The sequence below is a fragment of the Argiope bruennichi genome, chromosome X2, assembly GCF_947563725.1.
Source record: "Argiope bruennichi chromosome X2, qqArgBrue1.1, whole genome shotgun sequence".
Classification (NCBI taxonomy): Eukaryota; Metazoa; Arthropoda; class Arachnida; order Araneae; family Araneidae; genus Argiope; species Argiope bruennichi.
In genome coordinates this window covers 12,270,474-12,284,814 of record NC_079163.1, presented here as the reverse complement: position 1 = coordinate 12,284,814, position 14,341 = coordinate 12,270,474, and the positions used below count along the sequence as shown (strand labels likewise).

The 14,341-nt window shown below is 31.2% G+C and overlaps 2 protein-coding genes across 2 annotated transcripts in view; one reads left to right on the top strand and one right to left on the bottom strand.

The window, feature by feature from the left end:
- The window catches only part of LOC129960130 (uncharacterized), an 87,812-nt gene extending 82,026 nt beyond the window's left edge, over window positions 1–5,786 (top strand). Inside the window, exons 29-31 of the mRNA XM_056073286.1 lie at window positions 34–82; window positions 966–1,072; window positions 3,057–5,786. Coding sequence (XP_055929261.1) covers window positions 34–82; window positions 966–1,072; window positions 3,057–3,663 — 763 coding nt within the window. The 3' untranslated portion in view covers window positions 3,664–5,786. The remainder of the gene's footprint in view (window positions 1–33; window positions 83–965; window positions 1,073–3,056) is intronic.
- A 1,312-nt stretch (window positions 5,787–7,098) lies between these two features.
- LOC129960088 (constitutive coactivator of PPAR-gamma-like protein 1) overlaps window positions 7,099–14,341 on the bottom strand; it is a 71,324-nt gene continuing 64,081 nt past the window's right edge. Inside the window, exon 16 of the mRNA XM_056073189.1 lies at window positions 7,099–7,828. Coding sequence (XP_055929164.1) covers window positions 7,814–7,828 — 15 coding nt within the window. The 3' untranslated portion in view covers window positions 7,099–7,813. The remainder of the gene's footprint in view (window positions 7,829–14,341) is intronic.

Sequence of the window (14,341 nt, the reverse complement as noted above, 5' to 3'; positions counted from 1 at the left end):
ATTTTATTTTTTCTCTTAATTCTTATTGTATAGTTTGCTGGATCATGAAAATGTTGATTTGAACAAGAAGTTCCTTACCCATGTAAGTTACTAAAAGTTTACTGCATTGAAATGCAATTAAAATATGATGATGATGATTATTTCTAGTTCTCTACCTTTGCCAATGAAAATTATACAATTATAATCTGAAAATTTATGTAACTTGATTAAAGAAAAAATAGCTAATGCGTTTTGTCTTTTTTAATATTAATCTAAAATTATTGAACTTGGAAATATATATATTATTTGCGTAAAATGCCGCTTACATTTTGTTTATAACGTCTCCAGCCACAAATCCAACAGATGCTTGAATAAGGTGGATATAATAGTGAATTATCGCTTTCGTTTCAGTGGTTCGGATTTTTTGGTTCAAAAATTTCGCTTTTTGTGGTTGTTGATTTTATTATTGAATTGGTAGTAATTTAAAGATACATAATCTTCTTCATTTTTATATACGTTGTATCCAGTTAGACTTCAAAACTTTGGAAACTATCGCATTATTTAAAGAAACTCCACATATATATGTAAGAGATGAATCCAGTATTATAAGACTTTAATAGAATTAAAATGAAAAATTTTACGGATTTTTTTCTTAATTTAGAAAATATTTTTAAGTATACATTACAGACATCAAGCTTTTCATTTTTCATAACTCAGTATCCCTTCGTTAAATATCAAGATAAATTTTTTTCCCGGCTCTGCTGCACTGAGCATATTGTATTAAATATATAGTATATTGTATCTTTTGTATTTAATTTTTAACTTTACAATTTTTTAAATTTATGAACTTAATTCATATATTTTAATATTTTACTTAATTAAAGTTTAAGTAATACGTATCCATTTTTAGTTCTACTGACAAATGAAAATATCTTGGATGTGTTTCATTACTAAATATAGATTTTGATGCTATTCGTTTTTCATAGATTATAAAATTTTGGATGACGAATAACTTACCAGTTCTTCCTTTGGAGTCTCTTTTCCAATATTATCAACGTATATTTGCATATCCTTTGAGCCTCTTAATATTTAGGTAAGTTTAAAGTAAAATTGTATTTAATTGTGCAAACGTTTGTTTAAAAATTAAGCATTGTTCATAATAAAAGGACTGTGAATTGATTTTTAAAATATTTTTTTAAATCCCACTCTTTATTGTGAAAAATTTTGTATGCTATCTTTCTATTGTCCATTGCTAGATATTCAATTCCTAAATCATTCTGGCAGCGTTCGTATTTCGCATCGAAAGAACAAGTCATCTTTTGATGCTTATATCAATCGTTCCAATTTTTCGTAAGATTAGAAGCTCTTCTTAGCCAGTTGCTTTCTATGAATCGAAAAAGTAGTAATCCAATAGAACAATATTTGATGAATATGGCGGGTGGTATAAGTATGGTATAAACATGTAATCTAGCTTTCACATGTTGACAAATTATTTTATCGTGCCTTTACTCGCTTTGCGGTCGGTTTTTCTTCTGTGCACGACTCAAACACATTGGTTACGTTCATCAGCGGTAGTTTTGTTTGAAGCAAATACATAGTAAACAACACGACACTGATTCCATCAAAAGCAGAGCATGGGCTTTGAACCATGAATATTTGGCTTCGCGTCAGTGCTAATTGTTCAGACGTAAATATTTCTTGTCTTCAACTCATATGGTACCCGATTTCCTTACTTTTAAATCATACCAAGTACATTTCAACGTTTGGAAGCTATTGTTCGATCAACATTCAACGAGTTCATCTTGCGTTTGAGATGAATCTTGGTCGACCAATTTCGTCTTTGAACTTTTTTTGGTTGACCGGAACCGCCAAGTGTCGAAACCGACACTCACACGTTTTTATCGATGAAGCATGTTCACCATAAGCTTTCAATGCTCAATAACTTTCAGCGGGACTTTTCTTTGAATTAAACAGGAAAAGGTGATTTTTTTGCTCGTAATTTGACATCTTCAGAGCCAAGAAAAATCTGTTGTTTGCACTTCCACAAAATGCCACATAGTGAAAAGTAGAGCTTAATGACTTAGCTTTGACATGAATATAGTGATAGAAGTGTCCGTTGTGATGTAGTATGAGTCGCGCCATCTATTGTAAATCTCTCAAATTTAATTCACAGTCCTAATATTTCCAGTAAAATAAAAAGTTATTAATTTTTAAAAAATCCCTTTGTTACTTTACAGTTTGCTTATAACTTCGTTGAATTTCTGAATAATATAATCAATTGTCTTATAAATAATTACAAATAATGGGCTAGAGAGTTAATTTTCAATGAAAATAATCGCAAAAGTTAGTTCCTTGAATCTGCAAACTTCTGAAATCAGAATTTATTTGGAATATATTAATATCAAATAATGCTGGTACAAGATTTAAATCGCTGCAGTTTATTTTAGAGGAATATTCTAGGTTTTCATTTCCCAGAAGTACTGAGAAAAATCAATGCCTATTCACTTAAAATCGTGTGAAATACAAATTGAGAAATATACATAGCGATAGTACAGTAGCGATATACTAGTGAACATATCTTTTGATATCTCTGTAAAGGAGGAAGCTCTGCCTTTTAAAATTTAATAATTAAATTGAAATTTGGCCGTTTTACTTTACAAAAGATGTAACAAAATCTTTATAGATCTATAAAAAATGTTATACTGCAAAACATACAACTTTCTCCTTTTCCTGCTGAATCATTTCTGATGTTTAATATTTCATGTAACAATTTTGAAAATGTGTTACTGTTTAGTAACAACTACGATATGTTCCAAATAAAACTGGACTGCCTCTCTTAAATGAAATGTCTAAGTTTTGCATTTTCAATGTTAGAAGTCATAGGATTGAACACTATTTTCATTACAACACGTTTCTAAACGCTGGCTTTGATCTTGACCTTTTCTGTGTATGCATTTAATGTACTAATAATGGTTAACAGATAAGATTTTAAAAGGTCGTATTCATATTTTAATAAAATCTTTAAAAAAATATTCAGTTTTATGTAATAAATATTGTGTATTACTTTTTTTATACAGTGAAAACATACCTGACCTGGATCCCGAAAGTCACAGTGAATTTTTGAAATCACTTTCCGCAAGGTTCTGCTTAACTATCATACATGGGGTTCTTAAAAAAGTAGAACAAGGCTGCCATTTAGTCAACCTTTTAGATGAAATGGACATTTTATCTGATACTGCCAATGTTTTGAATCAAATTCAAGCATCTGACGCTTTAACGTGGGATGACTCAATACCTCAAGATCGATTGTGGTTGGATATATTGCACAATTTACAAACTGGTGTCATGTCACATTCTGCCATCCTGTTAACGTCTAGCGATGTAGATTTACTAGCAAAATCACTTCTTAGTGAAAAATTGTATGTGCAATCATTCAACAATACTTTATCTAGTATCAATAAGTTAAATTCGAATGGAAATGATGCTGTGATATTTTCTTGTGGGCATCATTACACCCTTCCAGTTTTCCAAGCAAATATATTGCCTTTATTTAAAGAATCTTTGCAATCGCTGTTTTATTCCATACCTCAGACTATGAAATTTCTTCTGTCTGAATACCAAGAAGATATTATTACTGCTGCCTGCCCAAAATGTGTTAGTGCAGAAATAAACAACGATCTTTGATTTTTTTAATTTTTAGAAAAGATATTTTATGATTGTAAAATGAATGTACAGTCTATTTATTTAAAAATCGTGTGATTTAAAGTTTTATGAGAAACACTGTACAAATTGTCTTAATTTCAATTTCTTTACTATTTTATTTCAATGTAGATATAAAAATAAATAATTTCTGCAATTACTCAATTATTTAGTGAAAGTGTTGTCAATCTTTAAAACTGTTTTATCTAAATAAAAGTACTTAACTAAATATTTTATAGTTCAAAATAAATACATGTACATTCCCTTTTACTCTGCTTCAGAATATATATATATAGCTTTATTAGCGAAATTTTTTGCATTTTATTCTTTATAAATTTTTTTTAATGTATGAGTAATATACAGGATGGTTATAATTAAATTGATCCTATTCAGAACCGTCTATCTATCGGATTCTGATGAAACTTGGTTCATACGTTATATGGACCATGGAGGAAAAATTTCTGCAGTAAAAAAAATAGTTCAAATTTTGACTACCACGGGGAATTATGGCGCCTAAAGAATGCAAAAACTGTCAGGATCATTAAAATTGATTCAATTACATGTGCTCCACTGGCAGAAATTATGTGTTGAAAGCGCATTAGTGTGTTCAATCAATGGTAACGTGAAGAAACTCGAGGGTTTTCAGCAATATGAAATGCTGGCTTCCAACTCGGGTAAAGTTCTAATTTCTCCTTTATAAACACGGTCTTTTAAGAATCCCCTCAACCAGAAACCACGGGATTTAAGTCGGGTGAATGAGGAGGTTCAGGCATCGGTATTACACGATTCTCGCTCAAGTTCGTACGAAGCAGTTCTTCGACTTGGCACACAATGTGGAGAGTTGTAACATCTTGCAAGACAGCAGTCTACAAACATTGCCTTTCCTGTAAAGAAGGAATTACCTGCAGGCGAAGGAGTTTACTATGCGGAGCACTCGTGATAGAGCATGCTTTAGGACACTGAGGAGTAAAAGTTTCCAAAAAAAAAAAAAAAAAAAAAACGGCCCGAGGATAAAATATGCAATAAATTCACAACATGCAGTCACGTAATCAAAATGCAGTGGTTGTTGGTACAGGAATTATGAGAATGAAACACACAATATTTCAATTTGATCCAAGTAATTTTGATTATTTACAGCTCCATCTAAAGAAGAGAGCGTCTCATCTTACAATAGAATTTGCCAAGAACAACCACCATCAACTTCCATTCTCGCCAAAAATCAACCAGCCGATTCATAGCGTGTTTGGTTTGAGGTTGCAGCATTTGCACCACGTACAACTTATACGGATACCATTTTAAAACGGATCGCATAGTTTTTCGTACTATCGACCACGGAATCGCCAACTCACGTGACACCGATCGAGCATTTGTTGAAGAATAGATGGAACAGGAGGCTTTTTCAATAACAGCAGTTGCGGCTCTGACAATTTCATTCGCAACCAGTCACCGCCCTCTTCCTGGCAGCATACCCAAGGCTGCAGTTTCTTCAAATTTCATAATTATCTTCTTCAAAATCATTCTTTGACATGGGCACTTATCGCAGTCCATTTAAACGACGATATTAACACAATACAGCTAAGATATTGCTGTCGTTTTGATATAACATTTTTACCAGTATAGCTCGGTCTTTCTTCTATAAAGGTATGATTAACAATGACAAAGGCACGCAGAATGATTATCGAGCTCTGACTGCAAGTCTCTTTATGGGTTTGACTAACTTGAATGAAGAATTTTTTTAAAAAGTGTCATCTGGTGGTCAAAGTTTGAACTATCCTTTATTTCAGAAATCTTTTCTCCATGGTTCATAGCGCGCATATAACAAGTTTTATCAAAATCCGATAGATAGAACGGGTTCTAGAGGGGACTGAATAGAGTCACAAATTATAAACACCCTATTTTTGAGATGGTGTCAGTTCCCAAAGATTCGCATGGTAATTTCCATTCTGCAAACAGTGGACCCTACGGACTGACACTTCGTTATCTTGATGCTTTGTCAGTCGAAATGAAAAGTGCATTGAATTCAGCTCCGTCTCGAACACATTAATGCCTTTCTTTCAATATTTCTTGTATGAATTGTCAATAGTAATAAAATTAAATTTTGAAAATTAGAGGAGTTCCTTTTTTAAAAAAGAAATTGTTTTTACATGTTAATAGCCCTTTTCAATCACATGTTTACAGTAACTAAGATGCATTTTTTCTGACAGTAGCATTGATACACTTTTCTTAGACTAGAAGCTGCCTAATTCTAAGGGATGTTCAATGTACACCATGCCAACAGACTTGGAAGAGTAAAAATTTGTTATACTTAAACTGCTAAACATTTTTTAACACGAACAAAAACAAGTACTTTGATAAGTGATACTCAGTTTCAGCAATATCACCGGTAGCAATCAACTAGCAATACTCTAAAAATGCTGATCCATTTTCATTTAGTTAAAGTGGTTTCTTTGTGATCTCAGGATTTCATTGTCCAACAATATCTTTTTTTATTTTAATCCATATGGTATGATTAAAATATACCATAAATGGAAAAGAGGGAATTGTGTAAAATTTGTTTTAACTACTTAAGGACTATATTATTAATATTTGTACGCATATAAATGTAGAATGAATTATGTCCTAAAACAGTTAAACAAGAATCCTTTTTAAGATAGTATACAGGACTCATTTAAATCTTCTCTAACTTTTAATTTCAAAATATCAACAGTAGTCACTAAAAACATGCAAAATCAATGATAAATTTGTTTAATCTCAGCCATAATACACATTTATATGTAATAAGTGTTAAAATGCTGTCAGAGGGGTCTTATACGCCTCTTCTTGAAAGTAGTAAAATATGGGAGGGTCTAATGGAATAAAGTTCACAAATGTGGTGAACACTCTATGAAACCATTACAGCGAACGATTTGTTGCAGAAATATTTCGACTTTATTACATCTGTTGGATAACACGGAGGGGCACAGTTATGTTGGTTCCAAATATTCTGCAGTTGAAGTATAAGCAGATTGCACAAAATATCAGATAAGCTAGGCAATCTGTGCTTTCTGATGCATTTTGTAACGGATATCATAAACAAATCAACGGCTTAAGTATACTAGCCGTAAGTGTTCAATGCATGCAAGGTGCCATTTCATACAAAATCAATCTCTTTTGTAATGCAAAATTTTCATGCATCTTTTATAGTTCCCAAGGATGGCAAGTTAATTTTTATCTCTGCAACTTGGATACATTGTAAGAGGTCTTATCAAATAATTCATAACCACATTAGTATAATTAAATATGTGATTATAGCTGTAAGCAATGAAAAATTAAAGGCAATGAGAAAGAAAAAAACTCCCTTAATGAGCATGAATTCAAGAATAAATTTGTTTAAAATATTTTTTGTGAACTTTAAAATGAAATAAAAATCACAAATACAAATTTACAGGTGTTCACTTTTTAATTTGCATTACATTTTTTTGATTAGAATTTATGGTACAAATTCTACAGTAAAACAAATTATAAGCCTCTAGAAGACACACACCATGAGAATCAAGTACATCAAAACATTTACTTGCAGTGACATATGACTAAATAAAAAATGCATAAGAAACAGATGACAATTAAAAACAGTTAAGAGTACCTATAACTCTTTGCCATAAATTAAAATTCAAAGTATTAAACTATGCAGTGGTATGACAGCACTCACTATAGGATGGTGAGGGTCTGCATTCCATTAACCACTTTAGAAAAGGAGGATTCTCACCTATCACCAATCCCAACATATATTTAGAAAAATAGGTTTTAATTTACTCTGTAAATACAGGACTTTGCTATACCTTGGATATTTGCCACAGATTGAAAATGAGGTTTTTAAGATTTAAAGCGACTGGATGCTCAATTCATAGAATTATAAAAAGATATTACTAGAAAATGTTTTCAAGGGGGAGGGATCATCACTAACCACTGCAGTATTAACTAACACTGTAGATTCACTGCATAACAGCCAAACTACATTCTTTAGCCATACATATCAGGGCCTTATATTAATATCTAGTATTTTCCACCACTCTTCTTTAACTAAGATTTGTTCTTATCTTCACAACACAGCATGGTGTAATCTTGCCAATGACTGCCCAACACACACTTGTTCATCTCACAGATCAAAACCCTAAAATATGTACAAGAAAAAAAATTAGTCAAGATAATATAAAGATAAAAGATAGCAATTATTTTGAAAATTTTTTTACAGAACTTCTTAAACAGCTACACAAATGTTCCTTTCAAACACATTAGTTGATATTGTAAGTATTCCAGATAAATTGCCATATACAATTTCAATCTATCAGGTGACAACAATTCGTGAATAAATTCTCATTTTGAACGAATGAAAAACAATTCTTGCAAAATAAATAAAAAGGGTGTTTTTTTTTTTTTTTTAAATAATGACGCTTAAACGCAAAGTGCTTAAACCTTTGCACTCCTATGTCCAAGTCTAACTGCCAGTGAGCAGGATGTATCGTTTTCACATTCTTTTTAGATAATGATTATTAAACGAGCAATTCTTGTACATATATAAATTTATTTCGTGTATCTCGGAAACGGTTCCAACGATTCGGATCAAATTTTATATTTAGACAAGGCTTTGCTTTTTAAGTTTATCTATATAGGTGTCTTATCCGAAAAAACGAGATTTTACACACACACACACACACACACAAATGAACTATTAGAGCCTTTTTTCTATCAGCTCTCACGCTGACTATGTCATATAGCGCCACCTCATCAATTTTTGTAGTAGTTGTATTGTGATAAGACCCGATTTTATCACGGTAAAATTGAGTTTACATTAAAAAAATATAAGTAACGATAAATAAACTGTAAAATGAATACTGTAATACAGCAGATTGTTTCGAATAACATGCAAACTAAGTGCATTCATGCTTTTTTTTTATTGAAATGACCAATTCATATGTAGTTAAGATTGAAAAAATATTCATAAGTAATTAGTATGTGATTCGTATCGAAATATTTCCTCCGAAAAAACACGATTATATATATATAATGATATTTTAAACTTTAATTTAAATTTAATTAATCTCCAAGATTTTATCTTAATTTAGATCATAGTAACGTCATTCTAAAAATATTCCCTTATTTTGTGATCCAAATCCACTTTTTCTACTTAATTCATTCAAGAGTAGCTTTGCAAAATTGCTAAATCGGCTAAAAACCTCACATCCCCATGCTCCGTGAGAAGGGATAGAAAAATGCCCAGTAAGCACATTCTTTTTGAAAGATCCCTGTATTTTCCCTTACCTCGTCGACGCGTGTAGCAAAAATCCCTATCGAAATCTTAATAATATATTAGCACTATAAAGAAATATTTTCTCTATCAAAATCTCAGGTTATATAAGACCGGGGTTAAAATGTTAAAGTGTTTTTTCCTCATTCCTTTCTGTGTCGTGTGTTGCTCGTCGCTTTTGCTGTAAATAATGCGTGCTTCTCCAAGATGAAATAAAATGACGTCACGAAATCGAAAGTCTCTTCACTGTCTTCGAAACTGCATTCTTTCTGTTTCACATAAAATAATGCTTGCTTACACACACACTATATATATATATATATATATATATAACCCTGCCGGCGAAGCTCGGTCTTCCAGGAATTGATTATAAAAGTTGCGTAATAAAAAAATTTTGCATATTAATTTTTAGGAATTATAACTAACCTGCAACTATTTCAGGGATTTCTAAACAAACTAAAAGGAATCCTTACACTTATATATGTATTATAATGCATCTCTTTACTTTTCAGAGTGCAAAGGGATAAATTTTAAAAATTGCACCTTACTGATAACACATATCGACTAAATATCTATGCTTGAAAATATATCGATGAAACACCAAACTTAACTGTATGCTGCATTATAATAAGTTAAATTTGACGGGACAAAAATTAAGTATCATTTTGTTTATCTCGGCCGAATTCTACAATACCTTTTCCCCTTATAATTCAAGTAATAGGGGAAATAAAATTCCTATTTATTATTTACGGTTGAATGAAAAAATACTTTACTATTAGATAATACATCATATGTAGATATACATCATGATGGATTTAATTGTCACCAATATAGGATATATGACAGGACTTCAATACCACCGAGATTTCAACATTTAATTTTCATCATTTTTTTTTAACATTGTCAACAAGAGCATACGTCTATTCCCAATACTGCAAGAAAAAGAGATGCTTTATATAAATTAAATAATTGATGTCATAATATAAATAAAAGGAGAGGGATGATCATAAACTGAAAAGGATAATCAATCTAGCCAACTAAATGGGCAGTCACATTTTCAAAAAGTTTTTTTCCTCCTCCTTTGCATTAACTCAAATATAAATGTTTTAATAAAATCTCATCTCCCACAAATATGTTAGAGGGAGTCTGTATCCCCTTCATACGATCCCCCCTATACCAACAATGTTAAATTACACAACTTTATGTACCTTTTTCTCAGAAATTATTAAAGATACACATATAAAAAATTTTCCACTGTTTCAGTTGAAATGTTTCTCTAAATTCGTTTTTAAATGCTACCTAGATATTGCGTGGTTTATTTATTTATTTTAATTAACAGAACGTTGCTCCTAATTTTGAAGATCCGCCATATTAAGAAATATTTCAGCAATGTCAGTAAACTTTCACCTCAGTATGTATATTTATATGGACAAAATTTCAAGAACATGTATTAAGTAGATTTGGAGAAAAAGGTACACAGAATTCCAAAAGAACTATTCTGAGATAATGCAATTTAAAATTAAAAATAGTGTTGCATCAAAATATTCCAACACAATAGTCTACAGACTATATATAATTTTAAGCATCCTCCATTTCTCTTTCTTTTCCCTTTAACTGCTGAGTAAAGATATATTCTCACTTTGAAATCTTACCACCATAGACGAAAAATATTTTTTCTATAGATTAAGTTGACATTTATCTCTTCAATGAAATAAAAATATAAATTATTTTTTTTAAATTTAACTGAATATCACTGAGAATTTTTCAATAAATTTTATTTTCTAGCACCAGATCAGTAATACTAATAAATATTTTTGTAATATCACAAAATTTCAATTTAGCATATACTGTTTGTACCACCTGCTACTTCCTGTTTCAATGTATGGTGTCGTTCCCTATATCCTGTTTGAAATACTTCACTTTACCAGTCCTACTCATACAGAGTAGACGTGCTTTTACTTTCCTTGTAATTGCTGATCCTTTATTATGAATTAATAGTAATAAATTTATTTTTTTTATAATTAATATGGATTAAGACCATTATTCTCGAATTGTTCACTATCGATAAATTTATTACTTGCTGGCATACCAGAATTAGACCTACCTCCGCCATAATAGAATTGGTCCGTCCATGTACCGGTGAGATAGCTTTATAAAATGTCGTTCACGGCTTTAAATCGTCAAAGAGGCGCATTTAAAACTAAAATTAATAAGTTTAAAACCTTCATCAAGGAATTCCAGCCTTCCGATGACTCCAAAAAGGATACTATACAAATTAGCACTAAGCTGACATTAGTTAACGATATTCTGCGAGGATTCAATCAAATAAAGTGTGAATTATGTGCTGCTCTACCTGATGATGAGGATTTAAAAGGTGCTTTAGAAGTTACTCTTGAATTGGAAAATTTTGCTGAAGAAATGAAGGTAAGCCTTCTTGCATTTCTTTCTAAATATGAAAACGAAAGAGAAACTGTTTGCACTATTCCAAAAGCAAATATTAAAATACCTGACTTACCTTTGCCTACATTTAGTGGAAATTTTCAAGAATTTGAGATCTTCGAATCTCAGTTTATGAATGTTATTGGAAACAACCCATCATTGGATGAGACTCAAAAACTCTGAAAAGTATCTATATCTGAAAAGTTCTTTAAAAAAAAACGAAGCAGCGTTAATTCAAAGCGATCAAGATACTTTTGATTCTCTGTTGAATGCCTTAGAAAATAGACATCAAAATAAACGAGCATTAGTTGATATACACATATCCGAAATACTTTCAATTAATAAAGTTCATAATGAAAATCCTACTCAAATTAGATCATTAATCGATACTGTTAAAAGTCATGTTCGATCGTTAAAAATATCTATAATTTGAATCTAATCCTTTATCTGATGCTATAATATTACGTGTGTTAAGTAATAAAATTGATAAGGAATTTCAAAGATTATTCCAATTAAATCTGACAACGACTGAAGTTCCCAGCTTTTTCCAGTTCCATTCTTTCCAAAAATGAAAGGAGAAAAACTCCTTTCATTTTTGGAATTAAGATGCATGCAGCTAGAATCTGTTATTAAACTAGATTTCTCGACAAGAAATAACCCAACAAAATGTAAAATAACTTCCGTTTTCAGTGAAAATAATAATTCGTCTAGAGTTAAATCTCTTTTATACAAAAACAAGCAAAATAAAAAACGCGTCATGAATGAATGCAATTTTTATCATTCCTTATATAAATGTGATAAATTTAAAAATCGTTCAATTCTTGAAAGGAAGGAAATTGTTAAATTAAACCATTATGTAATCGCTGTCTGTCAACAAATCATTCTAACAATTGTCCCAGTTCCTTTTCCTGTATAAACTGCAAAAACAAAAATATTAACTCAATGCATAATATCTTACTATGTGAAGACAAATATATTACTAATCAAAAAATAAATTCTCCTACAGCGAGCGAAGTGTCTGAATCATCAGTGACCTTGGCTTCCAAAGGCGATTCTATTAGCAAAGAACTGCTTAATACTGCTATGATTTTTATTCATGGTCCAAGGGGAAAATAAACCTTCGTTGCGTTTTTGATTCTGCTTCAGAAAATAATTATTTAACGTTGAAGGCAGCAGAAATGTTAGAATTAAATAAAATAAAAACCAACTCCACCGTATAAGGTCTAAATAATTCTCTTTCAAGAATTAATCATTTTGCAAAGGCAGCTGTTTCGAACTTAGATGATACATTTCACTTGAATGATGTTGACTTTTTCCTCACTTCAGAGATAATAAAAATTAGTCCTTTAAAAAAGATAAATATTTCGGAACTTACAATTCTTCCAGGTTATATTCTTGCGAATAAAGATTTTAATCAACCTTCAAGAGATTTCTTGCGTGTTAGGAAGTGAACTCTTTTTTGATATTTTTGGTCCAAACCAAATAAAATTGCCTAACTGTAACTTCAGATTAGTAGAATCTAAATTTGGATTTATTGTCGCAGGAATCGTATAATGATGAATCTTGCTATCCAAATCACTATTTCCTTTCAAAGGGTTTAAGTAACTTAGACATCCTACGCTTTTTTTGGGAAACAGAAAATATTTTAGAAGAGCAAGCTAAATTTGACGATGAACTTTCATACTGTGAAGATCATTTTTGAAAGAAAGCACGTTAGGAAACCTTGTGGTAGATATTCTGTTTCCTACTATTCAAACAAAATATTGAAGAAAATGGAAATTTATAGGATTCTAGAACCATTGCGTCTAAACGCCTTGATCAACTCTGGAGACGTCTAGGCCCTGATAAAAAAATTAAAAGTTATTTACACAGAATTTATTGAAGAATATCTTGCTTTACGTCATATGGAAGAAGTTTTGAAATTTGATGAAATAAAATCTGACGATGGATTTTTACTTCCACACCACGGTGTACTTAGATCTGGCAATCGCGCTAGTCCCTTAAGAGTGGTTTTCAATGGCTCACAAAAAACTAACCTAAATTTCTCCCTTAATGATTTTCAGTGTAAAGGAAGTACAATTCAAGAAGACTTATTTTCTATAATGCTTCGTGTGCGTAATCGTTATTTCTTTAGCTGTGACATATGCCATATATTTAGACAAATTGAAATAAATCTCCAACATAGATATTTTTAGAAAATTCTTTGGAAAAAGGTTCCAAATGAACCAGTTCAAATTTATAAATTGAAAACGTTCACTTATGGAACAACAATTGCATGTCACCTGTCTACGCGAGTTCTAAATCAACTTGCAATGGACGAGAAAGACACCTTTCCCATTGCAACTAATGTTGTTCTGCAAGATGTTTACTAGGATGATATCTTAACTAGATGCTCCAGTCTCCATGAACTTGAACTGTTAAAAACTGAACTTCTTCTCTTTACAAGTACAGGAATAAGCTTTACCAATTGGAATTTCTCACGTGCAAACAATGAGTCTCCCGACATAAATTTCGATCAGTTATCTGAAGAAATTGTAAAAACTTTGGGTGTTTTGTGGAATAGCTCTTCAGACAACTTTTGTTTCAAAGTTTCTCTTCCTACCAATTCGATCTTCACGAAGAGAGATGTCCTCTCTCAAATCGCACGCCTGTTTGACTCTCTTGGTCTTTTATGACCTGTAATAAGTAAAGCCAAATTCTTCATGCAAACATTATGGCTACTTAAACTAGATTGGAATAAGAAACTATCTATAACAGTTTCCAACAAATGGACTTCATTTGTCCAATCCTTACTGGATTTAGAAAAAATTAAATTTCCAAGATTTGTCCTATTACAGCATCCTTTAAGAATCGCACTTCTTGGATTGGAAAAGGGATTTGCAGCTGTAGTATATGTTTCTGTTCACACGAAGAATGGTAACATGAACTGTCACCTTTGTT